This window comes from Macaca mulatta, chromosome 6, assembly GCF_049350105.2.
Source record: "Macaca mulatta isolate MMU2019108-1 chromosome 6, T2T-MMU8v2.0, whole genome shotgun sequence".
In the NCBI taxonomy this organism is placed as follows: Eukaryota; Metazoa; Chordata; class Mammalia; order Primates; family Cercopithecidae; genus Macaca; species Macaca mulatta.
Window position 1 is genome coordinate 150,710,838 of NC_133411.1, and position 20,241 is coordinate 150,731,078.

At 55.2% G+C, this 20,241-nt stretch overlaps 1 protein-coding gene across 10 annotated transcripts in view; it reads right to left on the reverse strand.

Moving 5' to 3' along the window:
• The window catches only part of PCDH1 (protocadherin 1), a 28,429-nt gene extending 11,964 nt beyond the window's left edge, over positions 1–16,465 (reverse strand). For 5 of the 10 annotated variants that reach the window (XR_013394900.1, XR_013394902.1, XR_013394901.1 and 2 more), the window contains exons 1-3: positions 16,284–16,465; positions 6,195–7,057; positions 893–3,088 (exon numbers count right to left, since the gene is read on the reverse strand). Coding sequence is in view for 7 of the 10 variants with exons in the window: in XM_015141091.3 (XP_014996577.1) it covers positions 893–3,088; positions 6,195–7,057; positions 16,284–16,323 (3,099 nt within the window). In the remaining 3 variants the exon portion in view is untranslated. Of the gene's footprint in view, positions 1–313; positions 3,089–3,725; positions 3,857–6,194; positions 7,058–7,142; positions 7,318–16,283 lie in introns of those variants that run through there. The other 5 variants (XM_028849808.2, XM_028849809.2, XM_015141094.3 and 2 more) reach the window with 5 other exon arrangements.
• Positions 16,466–20,241: the final 3,776 nt, after the last annotated feature.

A 20,241-nucleotide genomic window follows, 5' to 3' on the forward strand; every position in this document is an offset into this window, starting at 1 on the left:
GGGTACAGCTCCACCCACCCTTTCTGGGTCATTCTTAGGAAGAAAGCCCTATAGACATGGGGCAAGGGGATACACTGCCAGACACCTCCATTTGAAGGCTGATCGGAAGGCCACTTTCCCAGAGGTGGATAGGGACATGGGGGTGGATGGCAAGATGGTAGGCTAAGATAGTGTGGGGTACAGTGGGCAGGTCTAGGATATGGCAAGAGGCAAAGAGAAGGGAAGGGGAAATTGAGGTAGGGCCCGAGGACAAAGGGCTGCTTCCAGTCTCTCTCGCTTCTTCTCTCAGTTCCAGAAAATAAGAAACCAAAACTCCAAAAATAGAGAACTTTATTGTCAGGGTCAAGGGCACGTGGGACCCAGCCCCAGAAGCCTAGTGGTGAGGAAGAGGTTAATGCACAATACACACAGAAGGCACAATGGCGAGGTCCCCTCCCCTGGCAGACTCCCCACTCAGTTATCCACGGGACCCCAGGTCTCCCTGTTTCCCTCCTAGAGAAGCACCTAGGGCTGGTCTCACATAGAGACCTAGGTTTGGAGTAGACTTCTTCCCCATTTCCCTCCCCACTTCTGCTCACCTGCCCACCACCCCCAACAAACAAGGCCCAGCAGCTGGTTCAGGGCAAGTCACAGGCCTCTCCCCAGTGGGGAGAGGGCAGGGAGGAGACCACAGAGCACACCCTCCCTTAATCTTCACTCAGCCTAATCCCTGTGTCTGGGTGAGGCAGCAGTGTTATTACCAAGGCCCCACCTCCTACTGCTGGCTCAGGCTGGCCCCCACACGGGCAGGCACAGTAAACCTGCTCCATCACTCCCACACCTCAGTCCAGATGGCTCCGTGGTAGGGGTGGGGTAGGGGCTGGGGTGTGCTGAGCTGAAAGGGCTGGCCTACCTGCTTGCTGGGGTATTTGGGGGGGTTGGTGCGGTAGCTGTAGTCGGAGTACTGCTCAGAGCCCGTGGACGTGGTATCCCCGGTGCCCACGAATGTGTTTGCAGGTGGCAAGTCCTGTACCACCTGGTGCTTCTTGGAGGCCGAGGGTGACTGGGGCTGCAGCTGGATGGAAGGCAGTGGGGAGTTAGAGCGGTAATGGCGGCCCAGGTCAGGGCTGCCTGGTGGGTAGTTGAGGGGCAGGTGGATGCGGGGACTGTCCCCAGGGGCATCGCTCATCAGGTTGAACTTGAGGGACTTCTGCAGCCCGGCCTCATCCTCGTCCTCCACTGGCTTCACGGGCTTTGGGGACTTGCTCTTCTTGCCCTTGCTTTTGTTTCCCTTGGAGGCCTTGCCACTGGGCTTGGGGGCGTACAGGTCCTTGGTCTCCTTCTTACCAGCCTGGTAACCACTTTTAGCCTCCCGCTGCCGGCAGTAGCGCACAAGAACCGCCAGGGCGATGAGCAAGGCCACGGCCACCACACCGGCCACCACACCAAAGAGAATGTTGCCACGCTGCTTGGAGCGCTCGTATTCTGGATCCCCAGCAATGTCAATATCCAGCGGTGTGTCCAGGCTGTGGCCCAGGAGGGTCTCCAGCAGCGTGCGGTTGGCCAGAGTCTCATTGACATAAAGGTGGACCAAGGCTGTGCCATAGCGTGGGGGCTTGCCGCGGTCACTGACCTTCACCACCAGGCGATGTAGCCCATGGTGGCGCCGCTCAATCTCCTTCTCCAGGGTGATGGCACCTGAATGTGACCCAATCTGGAAGAGTCCGTAAGGGTTGCCACCTGCGATGCTGTAGATCAGCTCAGCATTGACACCAGAGTCAAAGTCCTCAGCTGCCACCTGGCTGACCGTCTCACCAAGACGTGTCTGGGGGGTCAGCAGCCGGTGAGAGGTGTTAGAAGGGGCAGTGATATAGGGTGCGTTGTCATTCTCATCCAGCACATTGATGGTGACGCCAACATAAGCTGAGCGAGGTGGGACGCCACCATCCACCGCCTTCAGCTGGAAGGTGTAGGTGCTTTGTTGCTCTCGATCGAAGCTCAGGCTGGAGAGGATAGTGCCTGTGCCATTCTGGATAACAAAGTCACCATTGTCCTGCTCCACTGAGAGCTGCACCCGGGCATTCTCCCCTTTGTCTCCATCAATGACAGTCACCATGCCCACCGGACTCAGCGCTGGCATGTTCTCCATCACTGAGAAGTTATAGCCACTCAGCATAAATTTGGGGTCATTGTCATTGCAGTCCAGCACATTGACAAGGACAGTGGCTGTGCCCTGGAGGCTAGGGCTGCCCCGGTCAGCTGCCACCACCTTCAACTCATAGCTGTCCCTCTGTTCCCGATCCAGGGATGTCTTCACCTGGATCTCTCCAGTCTCGGGAGAGATAGTGAAGAGGCCCTTAGCAGCCGGCTCAGGCTCCAGAGAGTAAACCAGCTCAGCATTAGAGCCAGAGTCAGCATCACTGGCAGTGACCTCAGCAATCACTTCACCAGGCTTGTTGTTTTCCGGGAAGGCGACCTCAGTAACACTCTGAGTGAAGACAGGTGCGTTGTCATTGATGTCCACCACCTGCACCTTGAGGGAGTTGGTGCTGGAGAGTGGGGGGTTGCCAGAGTCCACAGCCACAATCTCAATGGTGTAGTCTCTGACCTTCTCGTAGTCCAGCGGGGTGGTAGTCTGCAGGAAATACTTCTTCTTGCTGTCACTGCCTGTCTCACTGGCCTGGCGCAGCTGGAAGGGCACATCACCTGCCACCACACAGGTGACAGCTGCATTCTCTCCCTCATCTCGGTCAGATACCTGCACCAGGGCCACAGCTGTCTCCTCTGCCACATCCTCTGAGATGTTAGCCATCCCATCTTGATGAGTCACTAGCCCTATGCCCCGGATCTCAATGGTGGGGGCGTTGTCATTCATGTCCTTCACAGTCACAACCACTTGGGCACGAGCACTCTTGGGGTTGGTGCCTCGGTCCTTAGCAAGCACTGAGAAGCGCAAGGTGCTTAAGTCCTCACGATCCACCGGGCCCTGAACAGTGATAAGTCCAGTGTTCCTGTCCAGTCGAAGAAGACGCCTCACAACTTCGGGTGCCTGGTGGAATGTGTATTCAATCTCTGCATTGGCACCTTGGTCTGAGTCATTGGCCTTCACCTATGGGACAGGAGAGAAAAAAAGGAGAACAGAGACGGTTTAGATCAGGGAGAGCAAATAAAGGGGCATATGTGCTGCCAATGTCCTTTCCAACAAGCATGGCAGACACAGCCAATCCAACATCGCTCCCTTTCCAGAAGCCATGTGTGTACTGCCTTTTCCCAATTCGGACACTCTGGCAGGCATTACTAACCTATTTTCCTGAAGAGCCCAGATGCAGCCTGCAAATCCTCAACAGTGCTACAGGCAACTATTGGAGATGGGACAGGGCAGAATTAAACTTCACTTGTCACTGCTGTGTGGGTCCACAAAAATACCAGGAGAGGATGAGGATCCAATAGAACTAGGGACGCCATTTCACCAATGAACCCTGCCTGAACCCTCCTGAAGAGATGGAGAGGTGTGAATAGTAGAGGTGGTGTGTGTGCCCGTGTGAATGTGCACTACATGCACGCCTGCACACATGTATGTGTATGATTATGTCAGAATGTGTGATTACGTGTGATATTTTTGTATGAGAAGGTATATGTTTGTATGTGTATGACTGTGTCAGAATGTGTGATTATGTGTGATTTTTGTGAGAGAAGGTATATGTGTTTGTGCATATGTGTGTTTGCACACATGAGTAAAGACTCACATGCCCACCTGAAGGCCCCAGGTTGGGGTATTTCTTTTGAAAGAAGTCAGGTAGCGTTGTGGGTCAGAGAAGCCCTCCAGGCCGGGCCCCAGCCACCGCTCTGTCAAACCGGGGAAACCTGTTTCAGCAGCAACTTCTCCTCCTGGCTGGCACTGGCTGGCGAGGCACCAATGCGAGGAATCCGGCCTGAGCCTGCAGCCAGGAGGGAGGGGCTGATGCAGGCCACAGAGCCTGCTGGCAGTGGGCTGGGCTCCCAGCATCAAACAATGAACTGTCTGTCCCTTTGCAGTCAGCGGGCACGCCCTCCCACGCCAACTCCGACGCGCACTCGACCCAACTCTATACAAACACGGTTGGTAATGGGGCAAGAGGACCCAGGTGGGAATGGCCATGGGGTACTACTGGGCAGGGAGAAACATGAGGGCTGGAGTTAGGTCACAGCCAGACAGAATGTGATGGCTGTGGGGAGTGAGGGGAGAATAAGCATAACTTGGTAGAGTCTCTGGGGTAACAAAACAGAAGAGTCCTGGGTTCAAATCCCAGTTATACCACTTCCCAAGTAACTGTGTGACCTTGGGCCAATTATTTAACCTCCCTAAGCCTCAGTCTAGGAACATGTGAAATGGGGATAATAACGTAACCTGTTTCACAGAACTGTGGCGAGTATCAAATGGGATAATACAGGTAAAAATGCCTGACACAGGGAAAGTGCTCCCTAAATAGCATTTATTTCTTTTTGCTTGTCCAACCTCTACCCTCCTACCCGCCTGCCTCTGAAAAATCAGTGCTAATGCAGTAGTGGGCACTGCACCGAGTGAGCCCTCCAGCCACTGCCAGTCCTCTCCTCCTTGGGAATGGGAACTCCAGCTATTCCTGTCTGGGCTTTTGCTACAGTGAAGACTCCTGGGCAATGGTTCCCCAGGTACCCTGGTCTCTGCTCACATCTCTGGGTGCCAAACCTTAACAGTTTCTCCTCCCCTCACCCCAGTTTACCTGTCACTAACTTTATGATGAGGATCCCCAGTCTCCCTTGCCTCTAGATTGGTCTTCCAGCTTATCTGCCTCTTGTCTCACCTCCCTTTGTCTCTGTCTGTGACTCTTGGCTTCTGTCTCCTTCCTATCCTTGCTCGGTTCTGATTCTGCCCCATTCCCACAGCCCGTTTTCTTCCATCCTCTTTTTTCAGCCCTGCTGCCCTCCCTGCTTACTCTATGCCCTACTCTCCCGCTTCACCTCACTGGGAGGTGGTAAAGCTGTTACACACCTAGGCTCTGAAGCCAGACTCTTGGCTGCGGCAAAGGTGGACTCTGAACTCATTAGCTGTAGGATATCAGGCAAGTTTTCTAATCTGTATGGGCTCAGTTTCTCATCTGCAAAATGGGGATAATGCTTACCTTGTACTCTAAGGATTAAATGATATAATACACATCATGTGTTTAGAACGGTGCCTGGCACCTAGACTATTATTATTTGCCATCCCCAACTGTCTGTCTCCCTTTTGTTTTTCAGTCCTTTTCCAGGTCCCGGTCTACCAGGCTCTTAAAAAAAAAAGGCTGAAACTCCCACCCATCTCCCACTTCGACTTGAGGACCTAGGACTAAGGGTTTTCCAGGATGGGTAACGGTGTCCAGGGCAGGCCGCGCCTCCTCAGCTCCCTCACATCAAAGAGAGAGGCATCTTCAGCCCATGGGGAAGGAGAAAGGAGCTGGGGCTGGCAGGAGGCCAGAGCTGAGATGACAGCAGGAGATACACCCACCTGTCTGAAGGGACGCTTTCTTTGCTCCCTCCCAGGCCCCAGCCCCATCAAGCTGCCCAGCGCCTGGGGCAGTTCCCATGGAGGGGTGCTGAGAACTTCAGCAGAGGAAACTGACCCCCCACTGAACCCCACTGTGCCAAGCACCCCACACCTATGGGTACCCCATGCCTAAGGGAGGAGGCAGGTATATAGACACCCCAGTATGTGTTTTTAGAACACCTGGCTAAAATGATCTCATTTGACTTTGTCAGGAAGAGGCAAAATGAGGCTATTTCCTTCAGCTTCAGGAAAACCTCATCTGGCTAAAGGGAAACTGTCCCTGGTTGGGAAGATACTCTCATCTCAGGAGAGATTCTACCTGGATAAACGGTGATTCCTTTGTTCCAACTCAGCTCACCTGGCTGGCAGAGAAGGTCTACTTGACTAGGGCGGGAGTTTCACTTCTCAGAGGTTTCCCCAGCTTGAGTCTGCTTAGGGGTGGGGGGAAACTGTTCATATGCTGCGTCACTGTCACTTAAGTAGCCTAATAGAGGAAAGTAATATCACTGCTGGGGTGGGGTGGGAAAGGCTCCCCTGGCTGAGTTTGGGGAGAAGGGGTCTCACTACAGTATTCTGGCAGCTTTTCCACTAAGTGAAGGGAATGCTCACCTGGTTGGGTGGGCTCCCATTTCTAATGGTGGATCACCCTGACAGTTATACGGAGGGGGCCTCTCACCTGGATGACCGAGTGGCCTATGGGGCTATTCTCAGATAGTTCGGCCTCATAGGAGGGCCGCTCAAACTTGGGGGCGTTGTCATTGGTGTCGAGCACGGTGACACGCAGCAGGGCACTGCTGGCGCGTGGGGGGCTGCCGCCATCCTGCACTTTAATGGTGAGGTCGTAGGAGTCCCAGCGCTCACGGTCCAGGTTGCCCATCACAATGAGTTGTGGTTGCTTCTCCTCCTGGTCCTCTGCCACCTGCAGCCCAAATAGCTCCTGGGCCTCAGGCCCAGCCTGCAGCTCATAGGATGCCACACCGTTGGGACCAGCATCACGGTCTGAAGCCAGCGGGATGGGGAAGAGTGAGCCGATGTTGGTGTTCTCAGGGATGGCCAGAGTGATGACTGGTGAGGCGAAGTTGGGTGTGTTGTCATTGATGTCTTGTACTTCTATCTGGCCCTCTAGCAGCCGGGGGCTGCCATTCTGCACGAGGTCTGTGATAGACACCTCAAACTCCAGGATGCAGGGATCACCAGGGAGCTGGTTCTGGCATTCACGGAGCCCCTCACGGTCGATGGAGGTCTCAGTGGTGAAAATGTCACCTGTCTTGCCATCCACGCGAAGGTACGGGGCACCCACCTCTAGCTTGTACAGGTGCCCCACATCTGGAAAACCATAGTCAGCTGCGAGGCTCCCAATGAGGGTGTTGGGTGGCTGTTCCTCCGGCACCTTGTACACTACCCGAGTGGCGTGGCCTGGGGATGGAGCCAGCAGGAGCAGCAGTGCTAGCAGCATGGAGGGCAGCAGTAGCCGTTGCCCCCCAGGGCCTGGGCTGTGCCTCAGCGGCCCCATCCTGGCAGGCCCCAGAATCAGGAGGGCTGCAAGGGGAAGAGGCAAAACAGAGGCCATGAGCTGGGAAGAGAAGCCTGGCCCTGAGCTGCCCAGAGCTGGCCCCATACTCACCCTCTCCCATTGACACACGATTCTCCACAAGAGCAGTCAGTCCCAGCACAGAACCCCAATTCCAGAAACTCAGATCCCTGAATCTCATCCACAGCTGGGTGTAGCAGCAGTGTCTGCCCCAGCTGGAGGAGCCAGTAAGAGGCCTGGCATGCTTAGAGCAGCTCCCGCCCATGGAACACCCTCACCCACCTGACGCTCCCTGGGCCTGAGCCCGGCTGCCCGCCCTCTTTCCTTCTTTCCCTCCCTGCTCTCTGCTCTGTGCTTCACCCAACACCTCCTTCTCACGAGCATCCTGCCTTAGTCACCGATGGTAATTACCCTGATACTGAGATAGGGAGAGAGAGCCAGTGGAAGGGTGAGGCCTTGAGCATCCCCAATTGGAGCACCCCTCCCCACATGCATGGTAGGAAAGAGACACAAGTACCTCCTTACACAACCCAGACCCTGGGACCATGACTTCTCACACTGGGCCCCATTAAGGTTGGCTGGAGGGAGAGGGGATGATGTCTCATTTCTCTTTATTATGAGATGCCAAGTCAGTGCATAGGTATGAGGTATGATATCTGAAATCCTCTTTTTCTGACAATCACCCATGGTGCCCAGTGTTCGCCATCCCCATAAAAGGCCAGCTTGAATTGGGCAAGGCTTGTGAAAGTGGTTAGGGTTGAGGAGTAGGTGTTAGCCTTTCTGACTTTCCCCCAACACATATGCCCCAGAGCGTGCACACAGGCCCCAGAGCGCGCACACAAGCCCCAGAGCGCGCACACAGGCCCCAGAGCGCGCACACAGGCCACAGAGTGCGCACACAGGCCCCAGAGTGTGCACACAGGCCACAGAGTGTGCACACATGCCCCAGAGCGTGCACACAAGCACATGAACGGTTGCTAGGGCTCCTCTCCTCCCCCTCCTGCTACCATGGGCAGGTGCGTACAAGGGAACACAGGTCAAGATTGGGGTCAGAACTGTGGTCAGGGCTGACTAGCCCTGGAATTGGCATTGGGAACTGCCCTGGCCTGTCCTTAGCAACAGGGAGCCCAGCAGGTCTAACTGGGACAGAGCTGCCAGTGATTATGACACCACCAGCCTTTCCCTGACCACTCCCCCACCCCACACGCTCTGGTCTCTGGATGAACATCTGGCTCCTATTTGACATCTATCCCCATATATCCAGCCCCTACTTCACACCTGCGTTTCCCAACCTCTGCCCTAGCCAACCACAAGCTGCACCCCCATCACCACAATAACCCCCTTCTTCTGCCCATCTCTCCTGGTTTTGAGGTCATGCATTTGCAGATCCCAGTCAGACCCAGCTACTGTCTCTGTCTTGAATGCCCCCTCCTCTCCAACGAAACCATGGCCAGTCCCTCCTCTATTCAAATCCAAAATCTTTGGATCTGCAGTTTCTTTAGAGGCTTCTGGTTCAGTCTCCTTTCCCCACTTCCTCACTTTTACCTGGAATACCTTCCCCACACCTGGAATACTCTCCCCACACCTGGAATACCGACCCCACATAATCCCACTGAGGGCAGGCTCTGGCCCTCCAGGAAGCCTTCACAGTCCTCTCCTGCCCACGGTGACCTCTCCTTCCTCCAACTCACAGCCACTTATTGTCTGCTCCAATCCCAAGGCAATGAATCATGGGGCTGACTGGGACACCGCCCGCCTGTGTTGTTCAGCTTCAGTACTGTGCACCTATTCCTGAGTTATCTGCCTCTCCAGGCAGACACAACGCACCATGAAGGGACAAGTACTCTGTACACTCACTCATCCCCTGCCCCCCAACAATGCACCTTTGCACATCTGGGTACACTGTAGGGACTCAGTCATGCATTCAACAAATGTTTATCGGACATTTACAATATGCCAGGCTCTGTCCTGGGCACTGGGATGCAGAAGTGAACAAGACTGGTCCAATCTGCCATGACAGTGGTTCTAACTCAATGACTATTTGTTCATTTTGTTTGGTTGCTTCTGTATACCATTCGGCAAATGTAAGGCAGCAGGGTGGGGAAGAGCGAGGGCTGTGCCATCAGACGGTCTGAGGCAAACCCAGCTGCTCACTTCCTGGCTGCATGACCTGAAGCAAAGATTTAGTGCCTCAGTTTCCTTATCTGCAAAATGGGGATAATACTACCTATTTCCTGGGGTGTTTGAGATACTGTGGGCTAAATGTGGTACTCAACAAAGGACTCCTTCAAAGCATTTAGCACAATTGTAGTTGTGTGCCTGTTTGGAAAATGTGTTAATTGTCTGTGTTTGCTACAAGATGGTGAGCAGAAAGCAGGAGAGTTTCTATTTTGTTTGCTCTTACCTCCTCAGGGCTTAGCCCTGGACCTGGCATACAGTGGGCGCTCGGCAGCTCTTGAATGACTGTTGTTATTTTGGCTCTCTGGGCTTAGCCTTTCCTGGTGTGTGACCACTGCTCTTTCACTTGCTCACTTACCCGATTCCCCTACTCCACTAAGAACTTCCTGGGGTAAAATGTAAGTCTTCTCTGTTTAGGGCACATAGCAGACTTTTCAGCAAATGTTCACTGAATGCACAGAGTCCTTAGATAAATCAAACACTTCCCCTCCTCTGTGTGGCCTTCCCCAAGCACAGGCCCCTCCCTAAAGTGTGTGCGGCCGGCCAGCCGTTATCAGATTGGTGTGAATGTTTGTTCCCGTTGCAATCTTAATCTCTTTAAAGGAAGCAGGAATTTATCTGATACTCCATTTGGATCCACCCCGCCTCCAGTCACCTCCCCTCCACCTGCATGGACCTGACACAGGCTCATCTGACTACTTCAACCCCAGTCCAAACACATCCCCAAAGGACCATCACCAGAGAACCTCATTTTCTTATGGGACTGAGTCCTGCTGCCACCCTCCTCTGCATATACAAGGTGGTATCATTGTGCACCCCAATTCTCTACGTAAGTCTTGGCAGGTGAGGCATTATGTGGGAAGCCCACAGGAATTACCCTAAACCTGACCAAGAGAATAAATAAGGCAGTCACTGTTTGCCTCTGTTCTCTCCAGATCAGGGATATTTAAGATAGTTAATCTTTTGTGGTCACATCCTCCTTCAAGAATTTTATAAAACCATGGTGCAGATTTTTCCAGGAAAAATGACTGTTCACAAACTTTAGCTGCTAATTAATTCAGGGGGCCATGATCTGGCAGTCAGAGCGAATGATGTGTGGCCACTCCAAGAGCTACGAATGAAGCCCCTACCTCAGGCCTCCTCCATCTCACAGTCACAACCTGAGGCCCTATAACCTTTCAAACCTCCTAGGCAGAACAGGCACACATGCTTGTGAGACTACCTCCGCCCCCAACATGCTCTTTCTCACCCTTAGGAGTTGCCTTACCTCCAGCCAGCAAAAGAACCAGTTAAGGACTGTGGTATCTAACGTCTGAATTGGAAAGAGAAGGAGAACCACAGGATAATATCCAACTCAAGGAAGGTATAGGATGGTGGGGCTGGGGAAAGGTCCCAGAAAGTAGGAGGAATGTGGGGAAAACAGGGCTGGGGGAGAGCTGCTCACAGTGGGGAAAGGAGTTGAAGAGGCTCAGGCCCTTCAAGCATCTGGAGAGTTCCTTCAAAATGAGGATTATCTGGCCCCACCCTTAGGAATCTTTATTCAGGAGGTGGGACCTAGAGAAACCCCCAAGCAATTGTGATGCAATGGTCGGATCATCTGGGTACAACTTTAAGATAATTCCAGGGAGTTAAGAAAGGGCCTGAGGTCCTGCAAGCTTTCCGTTGCCAGGCTGGAATGCAGTGGTGCGATCTGGCCTCATTGCAACCTCTGCCTGCCGGGTTCAAGCAATTCCCCTGCCTCAGCCTCCCAAGTAGCTGATACTACAGGTGCGTGCCACCACGCCCGGCTAATTTTTTTTTTTTTTTTTTTTTTTTGTATTTTAGTAGAGACGGTGTTTCACCATGTTGGCCAGGATGGTCTCGATCTCCTGACCTTATGATCTGCCCCCCCCTCGGCCTCCCAAAGTGCTAGGATTATAGGCGTGAGCCACCGCGCCAGGCCGGGTACTGCAAACTCTTTTTTATTTGGTGGGGGGATGGAGTCTCGCACTGGAGTGCAGTAGCTCAATCTCGGCTCACTGCAAGCTCTGCCTCCCGGGTTCACGCCATTCTCCTGCCTCAGCCTCCCGAGTAGCTGGAACTACAGGCGCTCACCATCACGCCCGGCTAATTTTTTTTTTTTTTTTTTTGAGACGGAGTCTCGCTCTGTCGCCCAGGCTGGAGTGCAGTGGCCAGATCTCAGCTCACTGCAAGCTCCGCCTCCCGGGTTCACGCCATTCTCCTGCCTCAGCCTCCCGAGTAGCTGGGACTACAGGCGTCCGCCACCGCGCCCGGCTAGTTTTTTGTATTTTTTAGTAGAGACGGGGTTTCACCGTGTTAGCCAGGATGGTCTCGATCTCCTGACCTCGTGATCCACCCGTCTCGGCCTCCCAAAGTGCTGGGATTACAGGCTTGAGCCACCGCGCCCGGCCCAATTTTTTGTATTATTTAGTAGAGATGGGGTTTCACCATGTTAGCCAGGATGGTCTCAATCTCCTGACCTTGTGATCCGCCTGCCTGGGCCTCCCAAAGTGCTGGGATTACAGGCGTGAGCCACCGCCGCACCCAGCCCCTGCAAACTTATCATCACCTTTGCCATCATCATCACTCATTATCATCTCAGCAAACACTAAGATTCTACTCAGTACTAAGCATTTTACACACATGATCTCTTTCCTCCCAACCCTCTGAAATGGGTACTATTTATTATTACACTCCTTCCCATACTACAGATGATCAAATGTGGGCTGAGAAAGAATAAACTGTCTCAAGTCACAGAAGTAGTATGTGGAAGAGCCAGGACTTGAGAAATAAGAATGCCTCTTCACATCCCAGAGTCTGGGGGAAAGGAACAGAAATATCTGAGGCTAGAATCTAATGCTTGTTATGTCACACCCACCTCCCCACCATTCTTGGACTGCCAACCTTGCCCAGTAAGTAGGGAATAAGAAAGAGTGGGCCTAAGGGTCAAGGAATGGGTGAGCCCAGGCTTCCTAGGCTGCTGCTGTTCACACAGGTGCCTTTAGAGATGCAGGGAGAGAGCCAGGGTGGCCTGGAAGGGCAGGAGCAGCAATAAGGAGGCCTTCCCTCACCCCTGCCCCCATCATCTCTGAACTTTGTCCCCAGCAGTTGGGCACTGGGAGTCATTAGTCCCACACAGCAGCCTTTGATACATGCAGCGCCTTATCTGCCCTTCCCCAGGCCCTGACTGCCTTCCTGGGCAACGGTGCCCCACCTCCCCCCAGTGACGTGGGCACCCAGGACCCTGAGAAGCCTCAGGGGGAACAGGCACAGGGACCCATGTCCCTCAGATAGAGGAGCAGAAGTGTCATCAGGGGTGTAGGAGTAAGGGATAAGAAGGGGACGGAGTCCCAGAAAAGCCGAAGGAAATACTATCTATGTCAACATCTGGGAAGGGATGGGAACAGAGGTGAGGGTTCACCCGGAAACTTCATTTCCAGCCCACCCTGGGGACTAAGGTCCATTTTGCTGAGTGCTGTGGCCAGAGAGAAAAAACACACACAGAGGCAGCCACGATTGTCCCAGTAGCCAGGTCAGCTCTGACTCCCCACCCTCACTCCAGCACTGTTACACAACGGTCAATGCCGCGGGCACAAAACACCAAGGGACAAAGGGACTGTCTGGGGGAAGAGGGGAAGCAAATGGGGCTGTGTGGGGTGGAGCTGAACAGAAGCCTCCCACTGAAAGCAAGTGTGCAGACCTCAGCTCCTCTCCCCTCTCTCCCACAACCCTCTATTAGCCTCTGCAGGGCTTCTGGGCACCTGCATGCTTGAGTCAGATTGTTGGGGTTAGAACCCTCACTCCACCACTTCCTAGCTGTGTGACGTTAACCAAGTGAATTTACTTTTCTGAACCTGTTTCCATACTGTGAAATGGAAATAATGAATCCTGCCTCTTGAAATTATTTGGGAGAATTAAATGAGATCTCATGCCTATAAGGTCTGTTACATTAAGGTCTATTTACATCACATGTAAAGGACAAATCATTTTTTTCTAAGTCTTCCAATTGCTGAATAGACCATTTTATTTCCAGCATCAGGCACACAGTGGGTGCCCCTTTGTTGGATGAATAAACAAGCCAATCCCTCGCTGCTTTGTAAGTCCTATGAAGGCAATGATGGTACGCATCTTACTACTGCATCCTCACCACCCACCATGGGCCCTGGCAGATAAAAGGTGCTCAATACATTGTTGAACAGAATCTGCACCACCTATGCTTGCTCACGGAAGGGGCAGCCCTCACCTTCTCCTTCTTTCCCCACACTCCTCCCTGAACCTTGATTCCCACTTAGCTCCTCCCCCACCCTGGTAGGCCCCCTCCTGGCCCTTCAACCCCCTTCTTCCCAGCAGTAAGGTTACTATCCCTTGCCCAGCTCCTCTGCAGAAGTAGCCACAGCAGCAGCCTCTCTGCTAAGAATATGCCAGACCAGCAAGACACCCCCTTCCAGCTCAAGTCCCTTTTGGAATTGGGAATTGGAGGTGGGTAGGAAAAGGGGTAAAAACTAAATGCGGCCAGAACTGAATCCAGACTTGCCTCCCTATCACACTGCCTCTGGCCACCTCTGGGGGCCTGTCTCCCTCTCCCCTCGATTCCACCACATGCCCTAGTCTAGTTGTAATTACAGGTTCCAATACCCCCAGACCTTCACGTCAATAAAGTAACACCACTACCCCCGCGCCCCCCCTCCCAAACACAGCTAGATATCCGGGTTGTCATAAAAACTTTCTGGGTGGCCCCCTTTCCTGGCAGCTCCCGAGGGTTGACCCAGAACAGGTGCTAGAAGGCTCGCGGCGTCCTCCTGCACGAAGTCCTGGACTCTGCCAACCCCAGCAGCCCCAGTCCGCACCGCCTTGGTGAGCGGGCGCTCCCAGCACACACCCAGCGCGCGGAGCGACTCCTCCCAGAGGACGCCGACTCTGTGTGTGTGTGTGTGTGTGTGTGTGTGTGTGTGTGTGTGTTGCGGGGATTGGGGGGTGGCGGAGGACGGCGGCAGTTTCTTGGGCTCTGGTGGCCCCACCCCCACCCTGGCAGCAACTGGCCTCCAGGAACCCAAGGCAAGACTAGGGCGCGGCGTGTTGAGAACGCGCCTCAGCTAGTTGGGGGAGCCCTTGAGCCCCCCGCACCCAGGCCACCGAGGGGAATCCCTCCTCCCCGGCATCTCCGGCCTCGGCCTGGGGTCCCCCGCAAGCCGGCGCCGGCGCGAGCAGCGCAGCGGGAGCCGGGAGGGGGCAGGGAGGGAGCCGGCGCTGGAATCACAAAGCCGCGAACCCGGCTAGGCGGGGACATTCTCATAAAACCGACCCTCTTGTGGCGAGCGGAGGGGGGATTTACCCTACGCTCAATCCTCCAAGGCCTCAGTGCCACCCTCAGTCTTTCCTGGCAGAAGAAATAGTAGCCGACCACTGTTGGGGAAACTGAGGCCATAAGTCTGACTTACAGAGGGTAGCTGGGGGGGAAAGGGTGCGAGACCACCTCGCCTACAAATTTTGCTCCTGTGCCTGCCGCGATCTTCTTTCTGGCTCCAGGGCCTGCCCGCGCACACACTGGCCTACAGCGCGGACTAGGCGGAGGGAGCGCCCAGGTGTGAGACGAACCAAGGTGTGCGGGACCCACCAAGGTGTGCGGGACCCACCAAGGTGTGTGGGACCCACCAAGGTGTGTGGGACCCAGGTGTGCTGGAGACCCAGATGGCTCAGAAAACTCAGCTAAATGTCCGGAAGAGGGTCGCAATCACTGTCCCAGGCTAGCACCCTCTGCAAATGAACCTGGGGCCCCGGAGCCCTGGGGAGGCGGCATGGCTGGGCCAGCCAGGTCCAGTTTGTTCCCGGAACACCGGCCGGTTCGGCCCGGGAGTGGGGGTTGGGAAGGCGCCGGCAGGGAACCAGGCTTCCCGCTGTGCCGATATTTACAATAACAATGTCGCGATTAAGGTGGCGGGGCGCTTGGGGCTCGCCGAGCGACCCCGGCGGCTTCTGCCTGAATCTGGACTCCGAGGGAGAGGAACGGAGTGTGTGTGTTTGTGTGTATGAGCTGCAGGGTGTAATGTAATGTGACACTGTTGGTTTAAGGTGTGTGTGACACCCAGTGTTAAGATGGGTGAAGCAGTGGATTCTGTGTTTGTGGCTGTGAGGCTCTGCTGTTGGTGCCACTTCCTGTGTTAGGGTGTGTGCCGTCAAGCTTGTGCTGAAATACTGGGTTGTGTGTTTGTGTGGGTGCAGTAGAGGGGTGCAAGGAGACCTGTGCTGTGTACCTATATTCTGGCCAAGAAGTGGGTGAGATAATATATGTTAGGGTGTGTTCCTTAAAGGAATGTGGGGGGTGGCTAGGTTTTGAAGGGTTCGTGTAGTCAACTGTGGCTGTGACACTCGTACATGAGGGCACGAGACTGTGTTTGTGTGTCCACGTCGCGGGGTGTCACACCCGGTTGTGTTGTTGCTCTGTAAAGCCACGGGTTGCGTGTCCGTGCTGCTGATCGTGCAGACACTGAAGCGGATTCTGAGCTGGTGACGGTGCCCCAGTGGGCGCTGGTGTGCGGGAGGTATGTCTGTGTGCACATATGTACGGATGTATGTATGTGTGTATATATGTCCACGGTCTGGCCCTCTGGGTGCCCGCGGGAAGCTGGAAGCGGCTGAGTGAGCCGAGCTAGTTGCCCAACAAGTGTGTATGTATGTGATGTGGATAAGGGTCCCTGCCTGCTCCGTCCTCCGAGAGCCCCCCATCAAACTGGGGGCCGCGCACTTCCCCAAACCCATCCTCCACGCCGCGCGCTCCTGGAGTCTCCTTATCCCCGTCTCTCTGAGAGCTCCCAGGTTCGGGACGCGGGGACTGGGGTCCCCTCCCTCGGCTTCTCGCCGCGGACCTGGGAGACCGGAATCCCTCGGCCGCATCCCCGACTCTGGGCTCCCAGCCGCCCCCACCTCAGCACCCTCGCGCCGAGCTCGGGCTAGGCCCCCGCGGCCTCGCTCCGCCGAGCGCCCCTCCCTCAGCTCCCGCCGGCCATGACCGCTTCGGGCCCCAAGCCGCTGCAGCCTCCACCGCCACCGGATCCTTACCCGCCTCCGGGCAGCGCCGGTCGCCCGCCCCGCTGTCCATGAGCCGCCGCCGGCCCCGGCCCGGGCTGCGGCTCCGCACGGCTGGGGCTGGCGCTGCGGTTCGGGCTCCGGCTCCGGCTGGCTCTGGGCGCAGCAGCCCGGCGGCTTTGCGTCCGCGCCGCGCTCCCGCTCCCCGAGTGTGTGAGGCGGCGGCGGCGGCGGCGGCGGCGGCGGCGGAGCCAGCAGAGAGCGGAGCGCACAGCCCGGCCCGCCCCCTCCCTCCCTCCTCCCTCCCGGCCCGCCCGCCTCCCCGCCCCCCCTTCGGCCGGGAGGTGGAGCTCGGGACCGCTCTGGTCCGGCTGGGAGGGGACCCCAAGCACCGCTCCCTAAAGCCTGGACCCCTCCCTTTGCTATCTCTTCACTACCCGAGGCCCAGTACACAGGCCGTCCCCTCCTCTGCGCTTCACCTTACACTTATCCCACCCAAGCCTCCATCTAGGACCGCTCCTGAATTCCCCTCCTTACCCTACTCAAACACCTGTCCCCAGCTCTGTCTGCCCCCTGGGAAGTCGAGGCAAGGGAAGTGTCTCCCACAGCGCCTTCTTCCCTGGGCACCTGCTCCTCCATATCCACCCTCTTCCCGCCCAGATCCCCGATCACCCTGTGTGGCCCTCCCTTCCCACTGCGCTCAGGGAAAGTCCACCCCTCCCCCTCCGGCCGAAGCCGCAGAGCGGTCAGCCTAGGTGGCCGCAGCAAGCCGTGGGGGTGGGGCTATGGAGGGGACCGTGGGAGGAGGAGGCTAATGGGACTCGGGGGCTCTAGAGTGAGGATGGGGAAGATACACAAGCTGAAGACGAAGTGCTGCGCCTGAGCTCAGGCTATTCGAGGTTCCCCTGATTACCTGCCCTCTGGGCGGCGTAGTGCTGCGGCCACCCGTATTTGCCAGTGACTTACATTATACAGTCACCGGGTCCCTGCCCCCCGAGGCCGCGCGGTGTCACGGCCTGTGTCACACGCCCTCGCAGTGCCACACGCTCCCTATCACAATCACACTCACCAAATCACACACGGTGTCACACGCAGTGTCTCACACACTCCAATACTAGGTTTCTCCCATTCAGATCTGGCTCTCTGGCGCCATCTAGAGGTCTTCGAGCAGCTTGGGAACTCCCTCTCCTGCGCTCGAGGTTTGGTAACCCAGGCTGCCAAGTGTCCCAGTTCAACAGGACCTCCTGCCTTCTTCGCCTGCATGCCCAGGCAGAGTGTTCGAGATCAAAAGAATGAGGAAAGCTATCCCTAGCCAGGCCTAGTGCTGCGTGAGGAAAGGCTCTCGTTATGGGATGATCAGTTGCTGGACCCCTTTTTGCCATAGCCTCTGACTCCCCATCTCTGTCCTTCCCCATTTCCCTGTTCCTACCACTCTTCTGTGCCTTTCCTCTTTCTTCTACTTCCTTCTCTTCTCAGCTCTGGCCTCTCTCGGTGGGATGCTCTTCAGGGTAAGAGTGGAATCTCTGGCTAGCTAAGGGGGCAAGCAAAGTCTGTGCAAGATCTCTCCCAGAGCAGCCCCCCTTAACTGGACTCCTTTTCTGGCCTGGGCCCTGCTCTATCCCTCAGCCCCAGGAGCCCAGGGGCGGGGCTCTAGATGGGAGATGGGATAATCTGCTGAAAGAGGGGGGAGGGTCTGTCCTGTAAGTAGCTTCTTTCTGTCTCACGAAAGCTCATACTCTCCACATCATTGAGCACAGCTCCGAGGAGGGAATCAGTGGCCCAGAGAGAAGAAATCTTCCACAGAAGAGCTGCCCCAGTCTCCCTGCCCCCAGCGTGTGCCTGCTGCCCAATGCAGCAAACCCTCCCCAGTCTGCTTGCTGGGAGCCATTCAAAGGCTCCTCTGTTCTCCTCCCTTGCTCAGGGCTGAGCAGGCTCAGCAGCCGCAGAGCTGGGCAGGAAATGCTAATCTCCCAGATGTTCTCCTCCATCCTTCCTGCTCCACCACCATCAAACTCAAATTCTGGACCAAGTGGTAGGAGCAGAACTGGGCCAGAGAAGCAGCACCAGGGTGTGCCTACTTTTCTCCCTACTCCCCAGCCCCTCCTACCCCAGCTGCCAGGCTGGGCTCTGTGCCCCTGAGTCAGGGGCAATGTAGATATGAGAATTGGGGCCTTTTTTCCCCAGGAAGGAGGGCAGGTGAGCAAGCAGGGACTGGGAGGACGGTTGGGGAGCAAGGGCGGTGGCATTTGAAGAGGAGAGAAGTCAGACTTTTGGCCCTGTACCAAAGTGGGAGGAGGACCTGCTTGGCAAGTGAAGCATTGGGGGAAGCTCCTGAAACTGATGGTGCCTGAGTTCCAGCTGAGACTGTGGTCAGGGATTGGAACCAGGTGATGCCGGGTATGGGAATGGTTGGGGTGCTTGCTGTGATATCTGTGTACCTGGGATGGGCTGTGGCTAAGTGAACTAGGATGCTGTAGGACCTGGAACTGTAACACCAAGCCTGCTGCCTCTGATTGTAGTTGGGACACTTGCAATGCTCTGATGCTGGTGTGCCTAGGCTATAGCCAATAAGATTACCTGAGAAGCTATCACCAAGCTGTGTGTATATGGGCGTGTGTGTGCATGTTGAAGGAGGGCTGTAACAGATATGCTGTTGAGCCTGAAGCTATAGATATGAGGCTGGCACACCTGAGACTAGCTGTAGCTGAGAAGCTGTTCCCTGTTAATATGATGTAGATGGGACTGTAGCTGGATCCATTGCCTAGGTCCTAGGAGATGAGAGGCTGTTGCTAGGAGCCTGTACCTGGGAGACAGGCTGTTACCTGGGATAGGAGCAGAGCTACTGTTGTGTATAGGACTGTAGCTGAGCTGCTATTGGTCCTGGGGCTGTAGCTGTGATGACAGCATACTGGGGATTGGCTATAGCTAAGATGCTGTTGCTCAGGATTGTGGATGGGCTGTTGCTGTATGCAGGACTCTAGCTGGGATGCCTGCAGCTATAACTTTAAAGCTTGGGTGTAGCTAGGAGGCCATTTCCTGGTAATTTTGCTGGACCATTATTGTGTGGGGGCTGTGGCTGAGACTCTATTGTCTAGGAGATGACAAACTGTTCTGGAAGGCAAGATATTACCTGAGATGGAAGCTGATGTACTGTTGGAGCTGATCTACTGTTGTGCCTAGGGTGGTCCCCAAGTGGATGTTGCTGGGTCAGTGAGAGCTGGGTGGGGGAAGCCAAGTGAGTCCTGCCTTGAGGTCTGGGAGATGACAGGAGCCCTAGGCTGGGTGGGGGCTGCTGCTCTGGGGAGGCCTCAGCAGCTGCTCTGCTGTGAAGCTGGAAAGCCTGTTTTCATTACTGTTTTAACTCTTTTTTTAACCTTGTTTTTCTCTCGACTGCACTTTAGCTCACTCATTAATTTTGGTATTTTTCTCACGGTGCCTCAGCCCCTGTCACGGCTGCTATGGCAACAGGAGGCAGTGTGCTCAGTGCCAAAATATCTGATCAAAAAATAACCAAAATAAGCAAACACCAAGACGACTGTTCTGGGGACTATGGTTGAGGGAGAGTCGATGGCTCAGATTCAGGAAACCCTAGGCTTGAGGGTACCTGTTTCACTACCCTTCTCCCCCAGGGAAGCTTTACTGAAGGTTCTGATAACCTAGAGGGCCCCTTTCCAAGGAATCCCCCACAGCACAATATCCCAGGACTCTGAGATTTCCAATAGTCCCTGTCCAAGGGGCAGCTTTGCCTGAGGTGGGAACATCAGGAGAGGGTAAGGGCTGGGGATCACTTCCCAGGTGCTGGCAGATGAAGCTTCTAAGAAGCTCCCTCCCTGCCCTAGCCACAAGCATCTGCACTCACTCACTCACCCACCCCTCTTCTGGCCCTTCTTGCCTTAGGCTTATCTCCCTTTCTCTGCACCCAACCCCCACTAGGCCACTTTTGTTTTCTCATAGCCCAACATACTGATGGGAAGGACAGAGTCGGGAGGAA